A 26490-nucleotide genomic window follows, 5' to 3' on the forward strand; every position below is an offset into this window, starting at 1 on the left:
TCAGTTTGATTCCTTAAGATGTAACATTTGTAGCCAAAGACATGAAGAAAAGAGTTGGCTTCCTGTTCTTGAATAATTGGTAGGGTGTCATGCATTTTGCTTTATTAACCAAAGAGATATTCTGAGTGTAGCAGGTAGTGTTCACATCTTCAGCCCAAAAATATGTTGGTAACTTTGATTCTTCAAGCAGTGTCCTTACAGCTTCAATAAGAGATCTATTTTTCCTTTCCACCACTTCATTCTGTTGTGGGGTTCTTGCTGCAGAAAACTCATGCATAATCCCATTCTCTTCACAAAATGATCTCATCAGAGAATTCTTGAACTCAGTTCCATTGTCACTCCTGATTCTTCTTACTTTAAAGTCATGATGATTGTTGACTTGCCTTATGTGATTGTGATGATTTCATTAGCTTCATCTTTGGACTTAAGGAAATATGTCCAAGAGAACTTTGAAAAATTATCGACAATAACTAGGCAATATCTTTTCCTTGAGATAGACAATACATTGACCGGTCCAAACAAATCCATGTGTAACAATTGCAAAGGCTCTTCAATTGTTGAATCAAGCTTCTTTCTGAATGATACTTTGATCTGCTTTCCTTTTTGGCAGGCATCACACAATCCATCCTTTGTAAACTCCACTTGAGGAATACCTCTAACCAGTTCTTTCTTGACAAGCTCATTCATGGTCTTGAAGTTTAGATGGGACAACTTCTGGTGCAACAGCCAACTTTCATCTTGACTTGCTTTACTGAGAAGACAAGTGACTGATTCTGCATTTGATGAGTTGAAGTCAGCTAAGTACACATTTCCTTTTCTCACACCAGTGAGAACCACTTTATTGTTTTGCTTGTTTGTCACAACACAGGCTTCTGAATAGAAAGTGACTGAGTTGCCCTTATCATAAAGCTGACTGATACTCAACAAATTATGCTTGAGACCATCCACTAGGGCAACCTCTTTAATGATGACATTGTCTTTTGAAATCGAGTCATATCCCACAGTATAACCCTTGCTGTCATCTCCAAAAGTAATACTTAGGCCAGCTATTTCCTTGAACTCAATGAGCAGAGTAGAATCTCCAGTCATGTTCCTTGAGCAACCACTATCCATATACCAAAGATTCTTTCTATTTCCCTGATTACTTGAAGAGCTTGTTTCTGTTTCATCAGACTTGGCCATCAGAGCTAGGTTGACATAACTTGTTTCTTCATCTTCATACAATCATTTTCCTGTGTAATGAAAGCCCTTTCCTTTTACTTGAGCAACTCAAAATATTTCTGTTTATAATCAATAGGCTCAAACTTCTTCTTGCTAGAATCTGACTTTCTACACTCACTGGAAAAATGCCCTGCCAAGCCATATTTGAAACATTTGAATTTGGATTTATCCACCATGTTTCTACTTGAACTTGAGCTTGGAAAATCTTCTGGATAGGAATGCTAAATGCTTATCAATATCATCCATGTCATCTTGGCTCAATTGATCTTCATTTTCATCTACCAGCCCTTTATCCTTGCTCTCACAGACCTTTGAAGTAGACTCAACAGCTTCTACCTTCATCTCATTTTCCTTCTCTAACTCAGCAACCAGTGCTATGGACCCTCCTTTCTTCCCACCTTTCTCCATCTTTTCATCTTGTTCTATTTCAAGCTCATATGTTTTCGGGATGCCATACAGTCTCTCCAAGGTGAACTCCAAGTAATCCTGTGAATTTCTCAATGAGACTGTCATTGGCTTCCACTCCTTTGGAAGAGATCTCAGGAACTTGAGGTTAAAGTCTTTTATTTGATAGACTCTTCCATGCAACTTCAGAGCATTTAGCAGTTTTTGAAATCTACTAAATATATCAGTGAGAGACTCACTATCTTCACAGTGGAAGTGCTCATATTGCTGAATTAGCAGTTGCATCTTATTCTCCCTTACTTGCTCAGTACCATCACAAATAATCTGGATTGTGTTTCAAACCTCATTGGTTGTTTTGCAGTTAATGATGTTATCAAACATATCACCATTAACTCCATTGAACAATATATTCATGGCCTTCTTATCTTTCCTGACTTGCTCAATATCAGGGTCTGACCATTCATGCCTTGGATTTGGAACAGATGGTTCATTGCCAGTTGCAGCTCTCATTGGTACATGAGGACCTCTCTCTATGCAATCCACATAGGCCTCATCTTGGGAAAGAAGATGTAGATGTATCTTCACCTTCCAGTGGTGATAATTATCTTTGTCCAGAAAAGGAATTTTAACTCCAACATCCTTCTTGTTCATCTTGCTATTTTTTGTGATCTTTACACTCTTTGTACTTCAAGAGTTTGCTCTGATACCAATTGTTATTCCCTAACAATACAACAAGAATTATAGAGGGGGGGTTGAATGTAATTCTTGCTACTTTTTCAAGATTTTAAAAACCGTTCTAAATGAATATATATAAGTGTTTGATTTGCAGAGTGCGGAATGAAAGAATTATATAAATCAAAACACAAAGTAATAAGAACACAAGCTTTTAAAACTTTCTTATGGATTTGAATGTATCTACCAGAGATATATAAATATCAGATGAGAACCCTGTGAAGCTTTGAATAGCTCACAGCTGCTTACAAGTTTGAACAACTAAGACTACAGAGAAATGCTTACAGAATACAGCTTGAAAATGTTTCTCTGAAAATGTGTGTGCTTAGTTCGATTGATGTTCTACTTACTACACTTGGTTTATATATATCACCAAGTTTACATGACAATAAGACAAGATAATAAAACAAAATTTATCTAGTCTAACTCCATGCTATTTCATTACTTTATTACAGCATCTTTGAATATCTTCACAATTGCATGAAAATGGTAATGCTTCTTTGTTCTCAAAATCCTGCTAAACAGGCTGCCACATTCCTTTTGCAAACACCCAACGCATGTGACTGTGTTGTCACTGTCAACAGATATCTGAATTTTATCATCCATCGGGACTATGCTTGTCATCCGTAGGGAGCTTTGTTGATTATCCGTCGGGAGCTTGGTTGATCATCCGTCGGGAGCCTTTTTAGTCACTTGACTCCATTTCATTTATACAGAATTACAAGACATCCTATATTTACAATTAGTCACCCTAATCTGTATATCCACTAGTAGTCAACATGACTCATATACTCCTATAGAATCTACATAAAGTTGTTTGCAGAAATATGATACAATACTTATCTGTTACATAAGCTACTCACCCGGTGGATGCAAAATTGTCATCCGCCGGGACTTTATTAAATCATCCGTCGGGACTATATTTGATCATCCGTCGAGTACTATAATTTTCACTAAGTTAAATCTACTGAGGTGTTTTGTTTAACTTATCATCAAATTCACAACATATTCCTAACAATGGTAGATTGGTATTAGTCTCAAGATAAAGCCCAACTTTCACCAAAAACAATATTACTGGCGAAATTGTTGAAAGCCCATAACCAGTCATAGTCTATTTTACTCGAAATCCCAAAACTTGGTAAAATCATTCTTACAAGATATTATAAAATAACCCTATTTTGGAAATACGTATTGCATGGGTCAAACTCGTCAAATACAATATTTGATAAGATATTTTTAATTTTGAGGGATATTATAAGATATTATAATAATGTTAAATAATTTTCTTTAACTTGATTTTGATAAAATATTTATGTTAAGTATGAGATCCATACACAATCCAAACACGATCTTGGTCTTTTCAAGTGAAGTCCGCAAGCTGTTTCTGTACACGGTTTTGAGGTAAATACCGGGATACCAGTGTAAATATGAAAAGAGTACATTGTTTTAACGTATAAAATCCATTTGATATCTCTAAAATGAACAAAATATAACCACTACGTGCTATTTTTAACTAAAGATCAAAATCTGTATGTATATCTGTAGGTTATTTTTCGTATCTCATTTTAATTTTCATAATTTTAGATTCTTATTTACAACATCTTATATGATTTTTTTTCAATAATTTCCAATTAATATCACCCTCGCACAAGCAATATAAATATCTCTCGATAGTCAGTCATATATCTCGTAATTTGAGTGTCTTCATAAGATAGTAATAGGAGAAATTATCAAAATGGATGTCGATCTAAATAAGAGTTTGTTTTCAATGAACATCTCTGATCTTATGGCCCATATTTCAATGTTCGAAAATAATTCAGAAAAAATAGAGAAGCTCAATATCTATGCTAAAGAACTGAATGCTGAGATGATGAAGCTCCAAGAGTTGGGATGTGATTCACCTTTATGCAACCTTGTTTTAACAGAAGGTAAAAATTATTTTGATATATTTTATACGACGTATAATTTGTTCACATATATATGATTCGTATTTTATTTTATTCATTTATTTGGGTTGTTTAAAAATTTCAGCAATACAAAAATTGCAAAAAGAGATTTTGTGGTACACAAACATGAGGGCTAATGCAGTAACGCATGAACTGATGTCATTGAAAAGTGGTGATTCAAAAGAAACAAGAAGGCCAGAAAAATCAAGTGATGCTGACAAGAAGAATTGGATGAGTTCTTTTAAACTTGGGAGTATTAATGTTGAATCTGATACAACTAAGAAAAACTATGTTTCGCGTGACCGTTCATTGGTAACACCACCCAAGCATTTTTAAGAATTTTCAATATTTATTTGATAAACAAAATAAATTACTACTTTTTTGTTTAATTTTTATCGAATAATATCTTATTTATTATTTTTTTCAACTAATTAATTATCTTTTTGTTTAATTTTAAGGAGCCGATACGAGAAGATACCGCTATGCTTAAGGATCCAAACAATGGAATATGCACTAACTTTAAAAAGAGGAAAAATGCTTTTGAACCATATCAAAAACCTTCGAATGTTGTTATTGATGAAAATTTCAATATTAACAAAGGTCAGCATTCTTCTGTTGGAGGGTTTGGTTTTAATTCATGTAATATGAATTTCAGTAACAATCATGTTACAAATTTAACTTATCAACACTCACTGGAGACATCAAAGAAACCAAGACTTAGTTGGACACTTGATTTGCATCGCGAATTTCTCCGAGTCGTAGAAGAGCTCGGAGGTCCAGCCGGTAAATAAATTAACTTTCATTCAAACAGAATAATAAACTCTATATATTTATTAATAGGGAAATATTATTTTTCTTATATTTATATCATTTTTTATGTAAAGATATTGTATTTTATTTAACCATTTTTATATTGCAGCTGCGACACCCAAACAAATCAAGAAAGGAATGGGAATTGACAGCCTGACTAAAAATGAAATTAAGAGTCATTTACAGGTAACTACAATCTATATGCATCAATTGAATTTTTAATTTTATTGTATAACAAGTTAATTCGTTATATTTCATTAAATATACAGAAGTACAGGTTAATGTTTCAGAAAAAAAATTTAGCTTCAAATCATGCTTTAGTTGCCCCTTCAACATCAAAATCCTCATCAATTGGTCAAGGTTCTCAAGCGGATAAGTCAACATGATTTGTTTCTGAAAATTCAGCCTCTCACAGAGATCTATCAATGGAGATGGTGAAAATAATGTTTGAGATTAGGGATCAAAAAGTCATGTTTGAACTAGTAATTTTGTTTTTAATTGTTTTGTTAGGTTGAGGAAAAACTTATGTAGTTCATTCGAAATACATGTATGTTACAGAGTAATGTATTATTGATAATACAGATAATGAGTTTTTGCCGATATGATTTTTTAAAAATAATGACATTTTTAATTGAACAAAATTAATTTGAATAAACTTAGCTGAGAAGGTGAATTTACTTAATTTTAAGAAAATAAAGATACTAATATGAAAATTAAAGATAATGTTTAATTGTGAAAAAATAATTCATAATTTTCATATATATATTATAATTACATAGTTATATCTGATGGTAGTGCCTTGTAGAAAAAAAGTTGATTACTATATAGTATGAAAAGAAGAAAGATTATATTTTATAAATAATATGAAAATTTTAAATTATATGCCCATTTGTAAAATTTTAAAATAAGTGACTTATTACTTAAAATTAATAAGTTCTGAATAAGTGATAAGTGAATAAATACTTATAAGTTATATACGTGTTTGGATAAATTTGCTCATAAGTCAGAATTTTTTTATTTCAATAAATTAAAATAAATAATTATTAAATATAATTATCTTAAGTCATGAATTTTAAATTATAAAATAATTTTTAACTTATATATTAAAATTAAAATTAATCGAAAAATTAGAATAAGTAAGAAAAAAGCACGTCATTACTAACTTTTAACTTATCATCTTATAAATCGTAAATTCAACTTATACGTAAGGTCGATAAACACTTCTTAATAAGTTGTGATGGGTGTATAAGTCATAAGTGACTTATAAGAAATCTCCCGAACATAATTTATGATTATCAATCATATTCATAGAAATATACACATATATACCTTTAAGGGAAAACCGTAAAAAAACTCGATGATTTAAGCAGAGAATATCTAAATATTAATTAGAACAAATACTAACAAGTCCTGACTAACATCAAACAAAAAAGGTGGTAAATAACAAAAAATAAAATAGAATATCCACTACTTTTTTGTCAATAATATCAACTCCGTTTTAATAAAATAGAGATTTTTTTAATCAATTATATAAAATAATAAAAATATTAACCAAATTTTAATATCAACAAGATAGTATTTTACTCAATCAAATTTTGTTGACTTGAGATCAATCAATATCGGGAAAGATTGCAAATCATTTTCTGATAATATAAATTATATTTGATTTGAAAAATATATATTTCAAAGTGGCATCAATATATTTTCTAATATGTAGATTTTAATTTTTCTATTAAATATATACTATGTGTAATTTGCGGTCAAGATTTGGTTAACTTGATCTCATACCTGTTAAGTAACACACATAAAATGGGACGAAAAGAATAACAGTTATATTATAAAAAATATTTATATTAAATTTTAATTTTATAATTTAATATTTTTTATAAAAGTATTGACCACCTGCTACCCCTTTCGAGCTCAACTCACTTCCTCGGTGTGTGTGTCTATATATATGAAAGATAAGATATTAAAAAATTAAATATAACAGTTATTGGTCATTTATTAATAAAATGTTGATGTTATTATTGACTAATAAATTATCTTCACAAACTAACCATCCAATCATCTTTTTAATTTTATTATTATTAAAGCATGTTAACTTTTTTTATTTTTTCCAGTTCAAACATATATGTTTCCAAAAATACCCTGTTATTGAAAACGCATATAACCATATTCTTAATATAACATGTTAACTTTCCTATTTTTTTCCTACTAAAACACCTCAGTTTTCAAAACTATCACGGCGGGTCTATTTAACAAAACAAAACAATAATTTTAAAATGATTAATAACTAGCAAATTATCCTTGTAAGCTAAAATACATACCTTATCAATTTATTTTCTAAAGAAACCTCCCTTATTTTCCAAAAATAATATGGACAAAGTTATTTAATAAAAAAAGGAAAAAAAATATGTAATTATAAATAAACAACCAATTACCCTTTTTAACTAATATATAAAATCAATTAGATTCTTATTACTTAAAAAATCTACAATTTAATTTTAAAAATTATACTACATAAACAAAATTTGTGCATCACAATTAAGCATTAATTGAACTTTTTGACAAAGTTATCGGTCAAATGCTAGCTTTAATAGAGAGGAGAGAGACCCGCATTATCTTTTGATGTAATAGAAATGTTTCGACGTATTTATCAGCATTTCACGAGGACTTTTCTGACGAACTAACTTTGTCGGAGAAAGCATTCTTTCGACAAAAAATAGACTTAAAAATCTGTCGAAAAAAACTGTATTTGTTATAGTGGGGGTATAAAAGGGATTCTTTCATGATGCTGAAGATGATGGACTAGACATATTCAATGATAGATAAAAAGTGGTAACATATGACACGTATGGCAGATAGACAATATAGTAGTTGATCTCATATAAATAATTGGGTATTTAATAATATTATTTTGATGTTTTATGGACAGAGATAATTATTATCAAAGTTGAAAGAAATTTGGTTTATTTTGGCCAAAAATCAAATGAAATATTTATTATATATGTATAATAGATATATGACAAATGGAGAAAGAGGGAATGAGAGGTAATAAAAAAGTAAAGTTAGATTGATTCAAGCGTATTTACAAGTCTAAATATGAGGCCTATATATAGGCTTATGTAACATTCCACATCGAGAATAATAAGAGTATTTGACACCTTTATAGATACAAGTCAATAACTAATGTGTACCAAATCGCTAGCTTTTTTGGACTGACCTGTGATGGGTTGCTGGGTTTGGTATGCATTCGGTTGTGGGCTTGAATGTTATAAATGGTATCAGAGCTATGCCCAACCGGAAGTGCAAAGACACTGCCCGGGTTCCGTATTTATGTTTGTGAGATTGACAAGGACGTCGATCCTATAAGAGGGGGTGTTTGTAACATCCCACATCGATAAGAATAAGAGTATTTGAGACCTTTATAGATACAAGTCAATAACTAATGTGTACTAAATCGCTAGCTTTTTTGGACTGACCTGTGGTGGGTTGTTGAGTCTGGTACGCATTCGGTTATGGGCTTGGATATTATAGCTTACAACTTGTAAGTTATAGGAACTCAAAAAGGTCACATGGATATAAAAAGTCAAAAGAATTGAAAAGCCAAATGTCTTAACTATAACTTTCTACGATTTTCATAGTTAGAACTTTCTAGGACATTCATTCACAACACCCCCCCTAGAATGTTTATTTTTAATGATCGTGCCTCATTAAAACATTTATATGAAAAAACCCAATTGGGAAAAAAGTCCTATTAAAGGAAAAAGAGTACAACGATTATGAAATTTATTTTAGATCTTTAAGCCGACGTATCCTAATTTTATAGACCAATGTCTCGAAAGTTGTTGGAGGTAATGACTTTGTAAAAAGATCTACAAGGTTTTCACTTGAACGAATTTGTTGAACTTTAATTTCTCCTTTTTCTTGAAGGCCATGTGTGAAGAAAAACTTAAGTGATATATGCTTAGTTTTATCGCCTTTAATGTAACCTTCTTTTATCTGATCAATGCATGTCGTGCTATCTTCAAACATTATTGTCGGGGTTTCCTTATTATAATGCAAGCCACATGATTCTTGAATATATTGACACATTGATCTCAACCAAACGCATTCTCGACTAGCTTCATGGATCGCAAGAATTTCTGCATGATTAGAAGTTGTAGCAACCAAAGATTATTTTGCCGATCTTCATGAGATGGATGTGTCTCCATAGGTAAACAAGTAACATGTTTGTGGTCGAGCCTTTTTTGGGTAAGATAGATAACCTGCATCTCCATAACCAATCAAAACTGCTTTGGATTTATTAGAGTAAAATAATCCCATATCAGTTGCGTCTCATAGATACCGAAAAATATGCTTAACTCCATACCAATGTCTTCGCGTTGGAGCACAACTATGCCATGCTAATAGATTTACAAAAAATGCTATGTCTGGCCTTGTGTTATTTTATGGAAACATCAATGCACCGATAACACTACGATATGGTACTTCGGGACCGAGTAATTCTTCATTTTTCTCCCTTGGTCAAAATACATCCTTTTTTATCAAGTGAGCGAACAACCATTCTATTCTTGATCTTCAAGGTGCTCCACCCTCAATTTTGTCTTAGCAAGCTCTGTGTGGAGAGATTCAGCCTTTTTGTTGGCAGTATCAAATTGAGAAGTCAAGTTTGCCACTTCACCTTTGAGGAAAGAAATCTCAGAGTCCTTTGCCTTGATGTCCTTGGAATGGAGGAAATCTTTGTCCTTAAGAGTGTTCTGCAGGATGTTGTTGTCCCCTTGAAGCCTCTCCAGGCGCTCCCTCTCTTCCAAAAATTTGTCCACAACTTGAGCTGAATGGACCATAAACTGGCAAGAAGCCTTGACAGAAGCTCTAATGGATTCCTCCAAGCTCATTTCCTACCATTTCCCCACTTCCTCATCAGTCACATAAAGTGATCATACAGGGCAAGTTGGTTAAGTGCAGAAGGAGTGGGTAGGCGCTCCCTCTATTCGGGGCTTCTTGGATGCGCCTTGTAGCTCAATTAAATCTACCGCAGTCCTTTTTTGGGACAGGGGTAGGTTGGAGAACAACATGGGTAGGAATTGGTATCTGAGTTTTGGATGCATCTTCCCTTGGTGGTTTGGACTTGGGTTTGTCGCTAAGACGCGCCCCAAATGACTCGAGAATCCTAGGAGGAGACATTTCTGCATAAAGCATATGAAAAATATTAGTAGACATGGCAAAAAGGCGCGCCTATAAGTTAGGGTGCGCCCAAACTAGATTAAAGTTGCTATTAAAGGCACAATACATGTGTTTATGATATGTAGAAGTATAAACAGGAAGTAAAGATAAATGCAAGTATGAGGCAAATGAAGTACAAATGTGCAATATACGAACAAAGAAACTAAAGTGACAGTGAGACAAAACATAGATAGGGCGTGCCCTAAAGGGAAGGCGCGTCCTCACAAGTACTATCATTTTTCAAACCTAATTGGGGTCCACTCTGGGTGGTACTATCCTCATGTTCTTCTTCATCTTCTTCCCCATCACTGTCAACTTCTACAACACGAGTAAGGGGAACAACTTTCCTAAACTCTGTATATCTACTTTAGTCCCAACACGATCAGACATTATGCCAACTTGCATTACATTGGACTCTGTGACAAGTGTCTTCAAATTCCATCTCTCTGCAACAATCTTGAGTATGGCTTCTGCCCTTTCTTTGGGCGCACCCTCAATTTCCCGCACAGTGGGCTTGTCTGGTGTAGAAGGGAAGGGTAACATGAGAATATAAAAAACGAAAAGAAAAAGAAAAGTTGATAATAAAAAATAAGTAGGGTGCGCCCTTACTTGGATCTGTGTTGAACTGGATTCTAACTCTAGGAACATCATACAAGTAGAGGAAGTTTTCCTTCTATCCCTTCTCATGGCTGACTTTCCCTGATGAGAAGCCCTTCTTGTTATGTTGCTTGTCCACAACCAGATAGTAATAGCCATGATCAGACTTTATGAGGCGGAAGAAATGGCTAACCTCTTCCATAGTAGGTGCATGGAATCCTAAGTTCATGTACATAATGTACAATGCTAGAACAAGCTTGTAGCTGTTGGGAGATAATTGGAGAGGGGCCAAGTCATATAACTCAATCACATCCCTCAAGTAGGGATGGAGAGGAGCGCCCACACCTAAAGATACCAGATTTGGACTGTAACCATCCTTGGAATTCTGAAATTCCTGCCATAATTGAAGAGATGGGGCACATCATGCTCAGAGGGCGCACCCATATCCCTTCCATATCATAATATTCCATTAGCCATTCTAAATGTTCATCCGAACAATTAGATAAAAGCCCCACACAGAATAGTTTTCCTTGTTCCTTTTTGGAACGCTTCTTCACGACCTCTGTACAAACTTCATACTTACTCCAGTCAAGATCCAACTCGCTATCAGAAACTTCCCAGTAAATGAATGGAATGGGTGAAGGTGTTAGAGAGGTAGAGAATTGAAGGGTATCTTCGTCGAAAATATTCATCTCATCACAGAAAGAAGATGAGTTCTCCTCAGACGCGCCCTCAAAGTTAGGGGAAGTAGGCGCGCCCTGAGATGGACTGGAGGAGATCTCCCTATAAGAGACTTTGGATGAGCCCATACCAACATTAACTCCAACCTATGTGCTCCTATATCTGTCTGCGATTAAAGACTTCAACCAATCAGCATCATCGAATTATGTATTAACAGGAGCAGGGGATCTCTCTTTTTGAACCAGTTTTTTAAGCCATAAATTATATTTTTTAAGAAACTCCAGAAAAGCTTCTGGGTACAATTACAGGCATTATGTCGCGTGACTCATGTCCAGAAACGGAACAGGAATGCTTTCAGCAAAGCAGGAGACTTGAATTTTTACAAATGATACACATTCCCAATGAAGAACCTAACTAACTCTATATCACGTGCAATGCACGGGCATGCTCTAAATTACACGAATATTATATTTTAATTGTAGTTGTAGACGGTATATTCATATTATCTTCAGGTGGATAATATATGATGTATTTGTTTGTTTATACAATGAGTAGTTTTTGGGGTATGATGGCATCATTGCAGAATATGTTCTCCGACATTTGACATTAAGCTGAAACAACATTTATAATGTATTTCTTATTGTCTACTGGGTGATTTATATGGATTATTTTTATGGAAATATATGTGATTGTTTGAAATACTGCATAATATAGTAGTTTATTCACGTATACTTATAATTTAGAATTGTTATTTGAATTTAAGTCTTGTTGAATTTTTATTTTTGACCTTAATAAATATTCCCCTCCCTTGTTCAATATTAACTAATACACAGCTCTGGACATGTTAAGCGCCTCATGTTTGCATTTGATACATAAATCTTACCGTAATTATTCGTTTCAATCCATACCATTCGTTCACGTTGTGGCATGTAAGGACGTATCCAAATACCAATATAAACCAGCATAATCACATATTTTATGAATACTATATAAGCTTGAGCATATATGGATACACACACACACAAACATTCATGCTTAATACATACCTTTTTCGGTTGTTATTTTAATATTTAGTGGATCTAAAAATTAGTTTTAATGTGACATACGGTATATATCATCAAATCGTGTGATAAATTGTCATAGAAAGGGTGTAGCGAAAATCATTAAAATTTATGACAAACAATTATATTTTTGTAATTATAAACTCTATAATAACTTTAATGTATTGTCACTTATTTATAAAATAAGAAAAAAAATAGCCAATGTTCTCATTTTTTTGGTATACTTAGACCTAATATACATGTTATTGGTTTGTTGGTCATAAATACCCATGTAAAGTTCTAAACATAATAGCGTGTTTAATTTATGTTAATATATGCAGAAGTATGTAGTCATACCTCCGCTCAACCTCATACCTTTATTTTTTGCGTCGTCGCCGCCTTTAGCGAACTATGTCCAAGTGGTTCATTCTAACTTCTCAATCTTTTCCATATCTTGGCTTAAACTTATTAACTCTTTTTTAAGAGTCATTGAATGAACTGAATCAAATTAGACCAATTAACATAATTAATTCTCCACTATATTCAGTTGATGTTATTCTTTTTAACATTCTCTTGTACTCATAGCTTTGTTGCATAATTTAAGTACTCAAATGAAAATTTTACACAAATTTATTGGAATGGATATAAGCTTCATTGTCATATCTTATATACATGTGTACCCCATCATAAAGTAGTATTCTGCATTTCGTGTGTACTCTATTACCTCTAATGGTTTGAAATTATACAGGATTATGTTTAGCGTATTGTTCATGTTTGCATAAGAGAATTGTTTCGATATCTGAATTTGTGTGACAGAGAGTTATGCTATTTGGTGTGACATATTTAGTTGATACGATATTTGATTAATTTTTCGTGTTTGCTTAACATTTTGATCACCTCCCTCTAATTCAACAATTTGGAGAATATTTGTTTATTATTATTTTAGTTATATAAGGACATCACTCATAAAATATCATGATTTATAATCAAGTTTCCCACATATAATTACTGTATATTATTATTATTATTATTATTATTATTATTATTATTATTATTATTATTATTATTATTAGTATTATTATTATTATTATTATTATTATAGACATACTATTCAAATAAAATCTAATTCAGATTACGTATCTTAATGTCTCGGTGAAATTAAAATTTATAAATATTAATATTTATTTGTACTTTTCATTTATAATTCACTTGTTTATTATATTCATTTGATAATTAATAATGTATGAACTCGTGTTCAGAATTTAAACTAAGGTTAAAGGTAAATATAATTTTATTTAATACCATTAAAAAATCCTTACCTAAAATGTTATTATGTATTTATGTATATGTGTATGTATCTATATATGTATGTATGTATGTATGTATGTATGTATTTATGTATGTATTTATGTATGTATGTATGTATGTATGTATAAGTATGCATGTACTAATAAATATATGCATGTGTGTATTTTTAATCACTATATAGTATGAGTTATAGACAAATATTCATATTAATTATGCAACAATGAATAATTTTTTAATAAATGAATGATGAGATGAAATAAATATTAATGTAATATTAAATATTTGCACTAAATATATGTATTTTTTATCAAATATATAATAACGAATTAGATATAAATTTGCATATTAATGAAGTGTTAATTGTGGGAATAAGTGTGAAATAAATTTTATATAAGTAATAATGTTTGGAGAATATTTATTAAATATTACTGAAAGTATTAATAATTAAATTTTTTATATCGTAATAAGTTAGAATAAATATAAGAATTAAATATGTAATAATGAATGTGTACTAATGGTTGAAATATGAATATTTTTATGTATATTAATTAGAGTAATTATGATTAAATTGATAACAAATAAAAACATATGAGTATGTATCTATGTGTGTATGTGTGTATGTGCAGTGGCGGACTTACACTATATACACGGGGGGATGGGCCCCCAGTCAAATGCAACCCATTAGTTATATAGTTTAAACACACTCATGCCTGCCCCCATTCAAAAAATTAATATGCCCTCAATAAGACAAACCCGGTTAGGTCCAACAACTACAAGCCCAAAAACCAGAATCCAATCCAAAAATAAATTGTGAATAAGGCCAATAATAAGCAGTAGCACTGTAATATCCTGTAATTTTTAGAATAATAATAATAATAGGATATTGAAAAAAAAGGATTAAAATTAGATGAGGACTATGATTTAAAATTGAATTAGAGTAATGGGCCTAAAATTGGACAAAATTCAAATATGGATAACTTGTAGGTTAATATATATGGTTTTGTATCGTTATAAATACAGCCTATTCGTCTTCCTCGTTTTTATTCATTAAAATTCATAGGGGCTTTTCTACATAAAAATCAGCAGTCTTGTAAAATTCGTAGAAAATTCATCGTAAGTTAGAATTTGTTGATTCTGGACTTTTCGGAAAGATCTTTTCCTTCTTTACAACTTCCTTGCTTCGTGTCTTTCAAGATAACGTCGTTTAGAGGGTCAAAAGGCTATATTCAGATCTGGTTAAGTTTTGAGGTAAGTACTTTTTGACTTTTATTTTCGGAAAAGTTTTGATACTCTGATTTTCAAAATTCGTTTAAGATATAAGAATTCTTTTTTGAACTGTATAAGAAATAAGATACGAGAATCTTTTGAAACTCAGTCTCTACGTTTTCGAACATGTTCATAATTTACGCTATAGTTCCGGAATTAGCCTTAGATACCCTTAGTAGGCGCAAGAGTGTGCAACTTTAAATACCTATTAAGGGCGCGCAATTATTGAAATTTAGATGCCGACCACTGGCAAAGTGTGGTACAAAGAATAAGAATAAGAATTAGATGTCGGCTACTGGCAAAGTGTGACCGTAGATTAAGACTGTGGTATTTTAAAAGAATTATCGTTTCATTTTGTTTCGTTCTGTTTTACTCTGTTATAAATTCTGCTCTGTTTTAAATTCTGAATTTTAAAATATAAAACTTTGGGTTAAATCTACTTTAGAAATTGTTTTACCAAATTATTATTGTTTTGAGATTAAAATGTTTTACTAAAACACCCATTGTTTTTCGGTTAAATAGTTAGTCAATTTGTACTTGCGATGAATTTTAAAATTTTAATTCAAAGTTTCAGACAATTTGAAATTTTAATCCGAAGTCAATTTGTAATTTTAATATTTGTGCTTGCGTTAAAAAAAAATTAATCCCTTTTTTCAATATCCTATTATTATTATTCTAAAAATTACGGGATATTACAAGCACGTATGTAATATATCTGAAGAATCACATAGGAATAGGGTGAAAAGTGAAAAGGGGAGAATAAAAAAACCTTACCTTGTCTTACATCGAGCAAGAAGCAAGAAGTTGTTCATTAATTTGGGTGATTATCTCCATCTTCTAATCTTCGGTAAATTATATATTAATAATTATAGTCTCTCCTTATATGTTGTTAGGAATATGTTGTGAACTTGATGATAAGTCAAACATAACACCCTAGTAGATTTAACTTAGTGAAATTTGTAGCACTCGACGGATGATCAATTATAGTCCCGACGGATAAACCTTTATAGTCCCGACGGATGACTAATTAACATCCACCGGGTGAGTAGCTTATGTACAAATAAGAACTGTAGCACATTTCTGCAAACAACTTTGTATAGATTATGTGGTAGCTTATGAATCATGTAGGCTACTAGTAGATGTGCAGAATAGGTTGATTAATTGTAAATATAAGATGTCTTGTAATTTTGCACAAATGAAATGAAGTCAAGTGATAAATAGCTACCCGATGGATGATCATTAAAGCTACCCGACGGATGATCAACAAGGCTACCCGACGGATAACAAGCATGTACCCGACGGATGATCAATTCAAATATATGTTGACAGTGACAACAAAGTCACATGCATTGGGTGTTTGCAAAAGGAATGTGGCAGCCTGTTTAGTAGGAAATGGAGAACAAAGAAGTATTACCATTTCCATGCAAGTTATGAAGATTTCAAAGATGCTGAAATAGAGTAATGAAGTAGCATGGAGTTAGACTTGATAGGTTTTGTTTTATTATCCTGTCTTATTACCATGTAAACTTGGTGATATATAAACCAAGTGTAGGTAGTAGAACAAATAACTAAGCAAACACCTTTTAGGGGAGAAATAGAAAAAGTTGTACTTGTCAAGAATTTCTCCATAGTTTGTTTGTTCAACTTGAAAAGCAGCTGTGAGCTAATTTGAGCTTCACAGAGTTCTCAAATCAATATATATATATATATATATATATATATCTGGTGGATACATTCAAATCCACCAGAAATTTTTAAAGACTTGTGTTTTTATCACTTTGTGTTTGATTTATTTAATCCTTTCATTCCGCATTTTGTAAATCAAACAATATATATATATATATCTGTCGAGTTAGAACCAGTTCTTGAAAATTTCAAGAAGAAGCCAGAATTACATTCAACCCCCCCTTCTATAATTCTTGTTGTATTGTTAGGGAATAACAATTGGTATCAGAGAAAGCTCTTAAAGTACAAAGAGTTTAAAGATCACAACAAACAGCAAGATGAACAAGAAGGATATTGGAGTTAAAATTCTTTTTCTGGAAAAAGATAATTATCACCACTGGAAGGTGAAAATGCATCTACATCTTCTTTCTCAAGATGATGCCTATGTGGATTGCATAGAGAGAGGTGCTCATGTACCAATGAGAGCTGCAACTGTCAATGAGCCATCTGTTCCCAAGCCTAGGCATGAATGGTCAGAACCTGATATTGAACAAGTCAGGAAAGACAAGAAGGCCATGAACATTCTATTCAATGGAGTTGATGGTGATATGTTTGATAACATAATCAACTGCAAAGCAGCCAAGAAGGTTTGGGACACCATCCAGATTATTTGTGATGGTACTGAGCAAGTAAGGGAGAATAAAATACAGTTACTCATTCAGCAATATGAGCACTTCCATTGTGAAGACAATGAGACTCTCACTGATATATTTAGTAGGTTTTAAAAGCTACTAAATGCTCTGAAGTTGCATGGAAGAGTCTATCAAACAAAAGACGCTGACCGCAAGTTCCTGAGATCTCTTCCAAAGGAACGGAAACCAATGACAGTCTCATTGAGAAATTCTCTGGATTACAAGGAGTTTACCTTGGAGAGACTGTATGGCATCCTGAAAACTTATGAGCTTGAAATAGAGCAAGATGAGAGGATAGAGAAAGGAAGGAAGAAAGGAGGGTCCATAGCACTGGTTGCTGAGTTGGAGAAAGAGAAAGAGATGAAGGTAGAAGCTGTTGAGTCTACTTCAAAGGTCTGTGAAAACAAGGGTAAAGGGCCGGTAGCTGAAAATGAAGAAAATTTGAGCCAAGATGACATGGATGATATTGATGAACTTTTAGCATTCCTTTCCAGAAGATTTTCCAAGCTCAAGTTCAAAAAGAACTTTGGAGCAGCAAAGCCAAATAGAAACATGGTGGATAAATCTAAATTCAAATGTTTCAAATGTGGCTTGGCAGTGCATTTTGCCAGTGAGTGTAGAAAGTCAGATTCCAGCAAAAAGAAGTTTGAGCCTGTTGATTACAAACAGAAATATTTTGAGTTGCTCAAGCAAAAGGAAAGGGCTTTCATTACACGGGAAAATGATTGGGCAGCTGATGGTTTGGATGAAGATGAGGATGTGAGCTATGTCAATCTAGCCCTGATGGCCAAGTCCGATGAGACAGAGACAAGTTCTTCAAGTAATCAGGTAATCACCACTAACTTAGCACATTTATCTAAAGCTGAGTGTAATGATGCAATTAATGACATGTCTATAGAATTATATCATTTGCGTGTTACACTTAAGTCCCTCACTAAGGAAAATGCTAAAATCAAAGAAAACAATTTGTTTTTAAGTGAGAGGAATAATGTGCTAGAGTCTCAGTTTATTGAATTTGAAAAATTGAGAATTGAGTGTAAAATTGCTAAGGATGAATTAACTGAGTCCTTGAAGAAAGAAGAGATTTTGAAGAAGCAGCTTGAACGAGAACAAGAAGTGATTAAAGCATGGAAATCATCCAGGGATGTCCATGCTCAAATCACTAAATTTCAAAGAATTGAGTCCTTTTGTGATGCATCCTGGAAGAAAAGTAAGGAGAAGCTGGAATCTAATTTGGTTGAAGGATTGCTAATAGATGTGGACTCGATGGATGATGAAAGTCATCCGCTGGGTAATAAAAAGGACTATCCATCGAGTGACAAAGAACCACATCCGTCGACTGTGAGCAAACCTGTGAGCAAAGCCAAACTTGCCATGCTGAATGAAAAATATGGATCAGTTTCCAAAAACTTTGTACCAGGAGAATCGAGTCAAGTGAAGAAGGAGAAGAAAGTGAATGTTGGTCATCTGTCTATCAAGCAATTGAATGACAGATTAGAAAAGATTGAGGTCACAACAGAAACTAAAAGAAAAAACAATAGAAATGGGAAAGTAGGGATTAACAAAAATAACAACTACACACCTGATAAGTACGCTCCAAGAAAAATATGTGTTAAGTGTGGTAGTGTTAATCATTTGTCTGTTAATTGCAAACTTTCCATGCCTACTCCTATATCTGTACCATCTTCTTTTCCCAACATGAATGCCATGCCTTCTATGCATATGAATGCTATGTCTACTCAGAATATGAATGCACAATTTGCTAATATGCCATTGGCACCTAATCCTTATTATGTTGTATTTAGTATGCCTCAAATGCCATTTAGCATTATTTAATGGAATAACATATTTGCAAATAGCATGCCTTTTCCTGTCAATCAAAATGTGCATGATAATTCTGTTTTAATGACTGGTTTCAAAGGTTCAACTCAGATGACTAAGGATGAATCAGATATCCCCAAGTCAAATGAGATCAAACCTAAGAAACAAAAGAAGAAAGCTAACAAGGAAGGACCCAAGGAAACTTGGGTACCAAAATCAACTTGATTTGGTTTTGATGTGTATAGGGAAACAGAAAGAATCTTTGGTACCTGGATAGTGGTTGTTCAAGGCACATGACTGGAGATTTTACCCTGTTCACAGAGTTCAAGGAGAGAGCTGGTCCAAGTATTACTTTTGGAGATGACAGCAAGGGTTATACTGTGGGATATGGCTTGATTTCTAAAGACAATGTCATCATTGAAGAGGTTACCTTAGTGGATGGTCTCAAGCACAATTTGTTGAGTATCAGCCAGCTTTATGATAAAGGCAATTCAGTAACCTTCAATTCTGAAGCCTGTGTTGTGACAAACAAAAGGAGCAACAAAGTGGTTCTCACTGGAGTGAGAAAAGGAAATGTGTACTTAGCTGATTTCAACTTATCAAATGCAGAATCAGTCACTTGTCTTCTCAGTAAGGCTAGTCAAGATGAAAGCTGGCTAGGCTATGGTACAAGAAGCTGTCCCATCTAAACTTCAAGACCAAGAATGAGATTGTTAAGAAAGAACTGGTTAGAGGTATTCCTCAAGTGGAGTTTAAAAAGGATGGAGTGTGTGATGCTTGCCAAAAAGGAAAGCAAATCAAAGCATCATTCAGGAAGAAACTTGATTCAATAATTGAAGAACCTTTGCAATTGTTACACATGGATTTAATTGGACTAGTTAATGTGTTGTCCATCTCAAGGAAAAATTTTTGCCTAGTAATTGTGGATGATTTCTCAAAGTTCTCTTGGACATATTTCCTAAAGTCTAAAGATGAAGCTAATGAAATCGTTATCAATCACATAAAGCAAGTCAACAATCATCCTGATTTCAAAGTAAGGAGAATCAGGAGTGACAATGAAACTGAGTTCAAGAATTCTGTGATAAGATCATTTTGTGAAGAGAATGGGATTATGCATGAGTTTTCAGCAGCAAGAACCCCACAACAAAATGAAGTGGTGGAAAGAAAGAACAAATCTCTTATTGAAGCTGTAAGGACAATGCTTGAAGAATCAAATTTACCAACATATTTATGGGTTGAAGCTGTGAACACTGCCTGCTACACTCATAATATCTCTTTGGTTAATCAAGCAAAGTGTATGACTCCCTACCAATTGTTCAAGAATAAGAAGCCAACTCTAAATTTTCTACATGTCTTTGGCTGCAAATATTTTATCTTGAGAAATCAAACTGATCAAAATGGGAAGTTTGATGCTAAAGCAGATGAAGGAATTTTTGTTGGATATGCTGTGGGAAAAGTATATAGAGTCTACTATCTTAGAACCAACATTGTTATGGAATCAATACATGTTGTGTTTGATGATAAAAAGATTGAAGGACTGCAAGATGAAGATTCTCATGAAAGCCTCAAGTTTGACAATGTAGAGATGGTTAGTGATGATAGTGATGATAAAGGTGATCAAGAAACAATACATAAGGATAATGCAGAAAAATCCACAACTAATGAAGCACATAATTCAATATATGTCGAGTTGTAAAATGCTTCATCCGTCGGGAGACAATCTGCCTTATCCGTCGGGAGACAATCAGCTTCATCCGTCGGGACACAAAGTGCATCATCCGTCGGGTCATTAAGAGAAGCTGAAAGTCAGAATAGATCACTTACAGAAAGTTCCCCTTCCTCAAATCAAAAATTCACAAACTCATGGGGAGGTTCTAATAATCAACACTCAATCACACATCAAGACAACCATGAGGCCAGTTCATCTAGAGCTAATCTACCTCAACAAATAAAATGGACTAAGGATCTCACCCCTTTGAGCTCATTATTGGTGATGCATCTTCTAGAGTTCAAACAAGGAGAGCAACTCAGGAAGAATGTCTATATAGCAGCTTCCTATTTATGGAAGAACCAAAGAAGGTAGAAGAAGCTTTGTTGGATCCTGATTGGATTTTAGCTATGCTGGAGGAGCTAAATCAATTTGAAAGGAACAAGGTATGGAAGATGGTACCCAAGCCTAAAGGAAAGAATCCAAATGACACCAAATGGGTATTCAGGAACAAGATGGATGAAAATGGCATAGTAGTCAGGAACAAAGCTAGATTGGTTGCTAAGGGCTATTGTCAACAAGAAGGAATAGATTTTGATGAAACTTTTGCTCCTGTTGCAAGACTTGAAGCCATCAGAATTTTCTTAGCCTATGCAGCCCATGCCAATTTCAAGGTCTATCAAATGGATGTCAAAAGTGCTTTTCTAAATGGGGATTTGGAGGAGGAAGTCTATGTCAGTCAACCTCCTGGTTTTGAAGATCCAAATTTTCCAGAATATGTCTACTATCTTTTGAAAGCACTTTATGGACTGAAGAAAGCACCTAGAACCTGGTATAATACTTTATCAAAGTTTCTTTTGGAAAATCACTTCACAAGAGGTACTGTTGATAAAACTTTATTCTTTAAAAATGTAATGGCTCTAGTATACTTGTTCAAATTTATGTAGATAATATTATATTTAGCTCTACAGATGAAAAACTTTGCAAAAAGTTTGCCAAATTGATGCAAAGTAAGTATGAAATGAGCATGATGGGAGAACTAACTTACTTTCTTGGTTTACAAGTTAAGCAAGTTAGTGATGGAATATTCATTTGTCAAACTAAATACATTCATGATCTTTTAAAGAAGTTTGATCTAATGGATTGCACATCTGCAAAAACTCCCATGGCCACTGCAACTAAGCTTGAATTAAACACTACTGAAAAGTCTGTGGATATTTCAAGCTATAGGGGTATGGTTGGCTCACTTATGTACTTAACAGCTAGTAGACCAGATATAATATTTGCTACTTATCTTTGTGCTAGATTTCAGGCTGATCCTGGAGAATCTCACCTAGTAGCTATGAAGAGAATTTTCAGATATCTCAAGGGAACACCAAAACTTGGCATTTGGTACCCTAGAGATTCTGGTTTTGATCTAATTGGCTATTCAGATGCAGATTATGCAAGATGTAAAATAGACAGAAAAAGTACAACAGGAACCTGTCAATTTCTCGGGAACAAGCTTGTGTCCTGGTTCAGTAAAAAGCAAAATTCAGTTTCTACTTCTACAGTTGAAGCTGAGTATATTGTTGTTGGTAGTTGCTGTGCACATATTTTATGGATGAAAAACCAATTATTGGACTATGATCTACAAGTGGACAGAATCCCCATATTTTGTGATAATACAAGTGCAATTTCCATCACTGAAAATCCAGTACAGCATTCGAGAACAAAGCACATAGATATCAAGTACCACTTCATTACGGAGCATGTAATGAATGGTACTATGGAACTTCATTTTGTTCCAAGTGAAAAGCAGCTTGCAGATATATTTACCAAGCCACTTGATGAATCCACCTTTTCTAGTTTGGTAAGTGAGTTAGGTATGCTTAATTATTCTTGAATTATTTCAGATATTTTTGCAAGTTTTAATGTAGCCAGTAAATTAATTAATTTTTCAGCTTTGGATGAAATTTTGGCTAAGTCAAAATTTACATCCCGACGGATGCTCATTATCCATCGAGTTTGACCATCCATCGGTATATTATTTGTTAATAAAAATCAATTATTTTTCTGGATTATTTTATAACTCGACGGATAACTGACTTATCCTCATCCGTCGAATTGTCTAAATCCTAGCCTTTAAAACTCTGAACATTATCCATCGAGTATACTTACAGTTTGTAAGCATGACACGACGGATAAATGACAGAATTTTTACAGTTTATCTATTTTTTAAACGGCTATTTTGGGAAATTTCTATTGGTCACTTTATTTTACTTTTTTTTTGACAGTTTATTTTTGAGATAGTATAAAAGCAGAATTGATTTTTATTCTACTCTTTTATCATTCTCAAGATTCAATTGCTCTATCTTCTTTCTTCTCAAAAGCAATTACTCTCTCTGCAATTTTCAATCTCTAACAATGCCTCCAGTTGTCAAAATCATGTCCCAAACCGGGTTCATCTATGAAAAGAACAACTTCTCAACCTTAGTGAATAAGGAGATTCAACAGTCTGGTGACTATCACAAAATGATGGATTTTGTGAAGAACTGCAAGCTCAACTATCCCATACTGGAATCACCCACTATTTACTATGAGGTTGTAGAGGAGATGTGGACAACTGCAGTGTACAACTCAACTGACAAGACCATCACATTCACTCTAAAAGGTAAGCAGTTTTGTGTAAATAGTGATATTATCAGAGCATGCTTTAGAATTCCTGATAATACTGTAACTGCTCCACACACAGACACTGACATTGTTAATATGCTTAACTCCATGGGCTATGCACTCACTACTTCTAAATTAAGTGAAATTAGGAGGTTAGGTCTTAGGAAAGAATGGAGTTATCTGTGTGATGTGGTTACTAAGGTGTTTTCTGGTAAAATTAGCAACTTTGACTCTGTCAACATTTCTATGCTTTATATGCTAGTTACCGATAAGTATTTCAATTTCAGTGACTTGGTTTTGTTTGAGTTAGGCTTTAAATTAGGAGAACTTAATAAGAGAGGTAAAAGTGTCTATTATGCTAGATTCTTTATGATGCTTGCTAACCATCTTATTGAAAATATTGTGATTGAGAACCTAACTAACAAACTGAATTGTTGGGTTCAAGAAAGAAAGATTATTGCAGATTTAAATAGAGCAAATCATCACAAGGAGGTACCTTTATACTATTTTCCAGTAATGGAAGGACCTCAGATAAGTGAGGTAAATTCTACTGTCTCCACTCTTCCAACCCCACACATTTCTTTCCCTTCTAGTGTACCTATGGCATCTGTGTCAATGACCAAACAGATGCCTACCCAAGATGCCAAACCAACAATTGCTAAATCCAAATCTAAGAAAGCCCCCTCTAATTTCTTTCAAAGGAAATCAGTTGCAAAATCCACTAAACACAAAGAGGGGAGTGTGAAGGTGAGTAAGAAAGGTGAGGGACAGGGTGAAAATTAAAGAAACCCTAAGGATAAGGCTGGTGAGAAGAGTGTACCTGTAATATCCGGGATATATCGTGTAATTATTTTTGCTATTAAATAATTATTATCTGTGTTCAGTATCTATTATGTGAATTAATTGTTAAGTGTTATCTGTGTTTGGATATTTAAAAATAATATTAATTGAGTATTTTAATTTTTATATGTTCAAAATAAAATATAGATAATTGTCATATCTTCATAATTATTTTTATGTTGATTTATGGATTTATAAGGATCATATGAAATTTATAAAATCTTTTTTCCGAGTATTTAAAATCTATTTTATAAAAACGGGAACCAACCGACGTCATCCGTTGTTACGTTTTTGGAACCCGAAACTCTTCCGAGAACTCCTTCCTGACCTAATTGTAATATTCTGAGCATATTCCATGTTTCGACTTTTTCGATCCGGCGTACGGTTTGTTCTGCGCGGGTCCCGGCGCAACATTTTCGATACAATATTCGTTTCGGTAAATCAATAAAACCCGTATTTTCGATAAACGGGAGCTTTTTATTAAACTTTTCCAATTATCATCTCGTAGTACGTGTAACCAGGCGCTGAGACCAATACCGCAATACAAATTATACAGGTTTGGATAATTATCCCTAAAACCGATACAATTTGGATCAGTTTTTATAAATAAACGTACCGTTTTATATCCGGAATGATCCAACGGGATACTAATTTTCCGTAATTATAAATAGCTTTTTCCCGTATTTTATTTCGTATCAAAATTATTTGCAGATAGTTAATTTTATAATTTTCAGAGAAAAACCCTAATTTCATAAACTGTTCTAAGAATCAAACAGCAAAACGAAGGCGCTACCAATCTCTGTTTTCAAAGCTCGAGTACTCAATCCAAAGGATTTGAAGTGTTTTATCAGATTCTGAGCTTCTTTTTACTGCAGAAATCAAGGTTTATTTTCTATATTTTTATTTATTTTCGGATTAATTTTATTAAAAATATGAATTTTTGTTCGGATGATTGTTTGTATGATTTGATGACTGCATGTTGTAGAGCTTGTTTTCCTGATGATTTTGGTATATTATACGTCTGATTTGGAGTTCAATAACATGTTCAAATTTGAGTTTGATTTTCGAATTTTAAAATTAGGGTTTATAACCCGTATGAATGTTTTCAATTGAAATTTGGGGGGTTTTGATTTAGGGGTTATTAGCTGTTGATTTATAGTGAGTTGTATTCCTTATGAAATTTGCAATCGATTGGTATATAGCTCGTTAACAGAGGATGTCTGAATCGAAGGGAGTTGTGTTTTTAAAATTCACGATGTTCGCCGGAAACCGGCGATGTTCTTGGCCAATTTCCGGCCAAGTCTGGGGTTATTTTAATGATTTGATTGCATGAACAAGTTCCTGGTGTTGTGTAGAGTAAATCTGGAGGTGATGGTGGTGGGAGGATGTTGTGAATATGTTGTGTACTTGATGATTACCTAAACAAAACATCTAAGTAGATTTTACTTAGTGAAATAATGTTGCACTCGACGGATAAGAATTATAGTCCTGACGGATAACTCATTATAGTCACGACGGATGATTAACTTATTATCCATCGAGTGAGTAGCTTATGTAATAATAAGTTTGTAGCACAGTGTTGTATGCACCTTTGTATAGAATCTGAGGTAACATATAAGTCATGTTGACTTTAACTAGATATGCAGAATAGGTTGATTAACTGTACATAAGCAATGTCTTGTAATTCTGTATAAGTGAAATGAAGTCAAGTGCCAAAATAGCTACCAACGAATGATTAACAAAGCTTCGACGGATGACCAAAATAGCTACCAACGGATGCTTAACAAAGCTTCGATGGATGATCAAATGACTATCAATGGATGTTTAACACAGCAGTCGACGGATGATCAATTAAGTCATCGACGGATGATCTGAAA

The 26490-nt window shown here is 33.3% G+C and overlaps 1 protein-coding gene across 1 annotated transcript; it reads left to right on the forward strand.

Moving 5' to 3' along the window:
• The first annotated feature begins 4094 nt into the window (after positions 1–4094).
• LOC141724002 (transcription factor HHO5-like) lies at positions 4095–5625 on the forward strand. The gene is made up of 5 exons (XM_074525986.1): positions 4095–4286; positions 4390–4616; positions 4763–5087; positions 5224–5300; positions 5384–5625. Exons 1-5 carry the CDS (start codon positions 4127–4129, stop codon positions 5498–5500), a joined length of 906 nt encoding a protein of 301 aa, XP_074382087.1. The 5' UTR covers positions 4095–4126; the 3' UTR covers positions 5501–5625.
• The last annotated feature ends 20865 nt before the right edge of the window (positions 5626–26490 follow it).

Source organism: Apium graveolens, chromosome 5, assembly GCF_009905375.1.
Source record: "Apium graveolens cultivar Ventura chromosome 5, ASM990537v1, whole genome shotgun sequence".
NCBI classification, from domain to species: Eukaryota; Viridiplantae; Streptophyta; class Magnoliopsida; order Apiales; family Apiaceae; genus Apium; species Apium graveolens.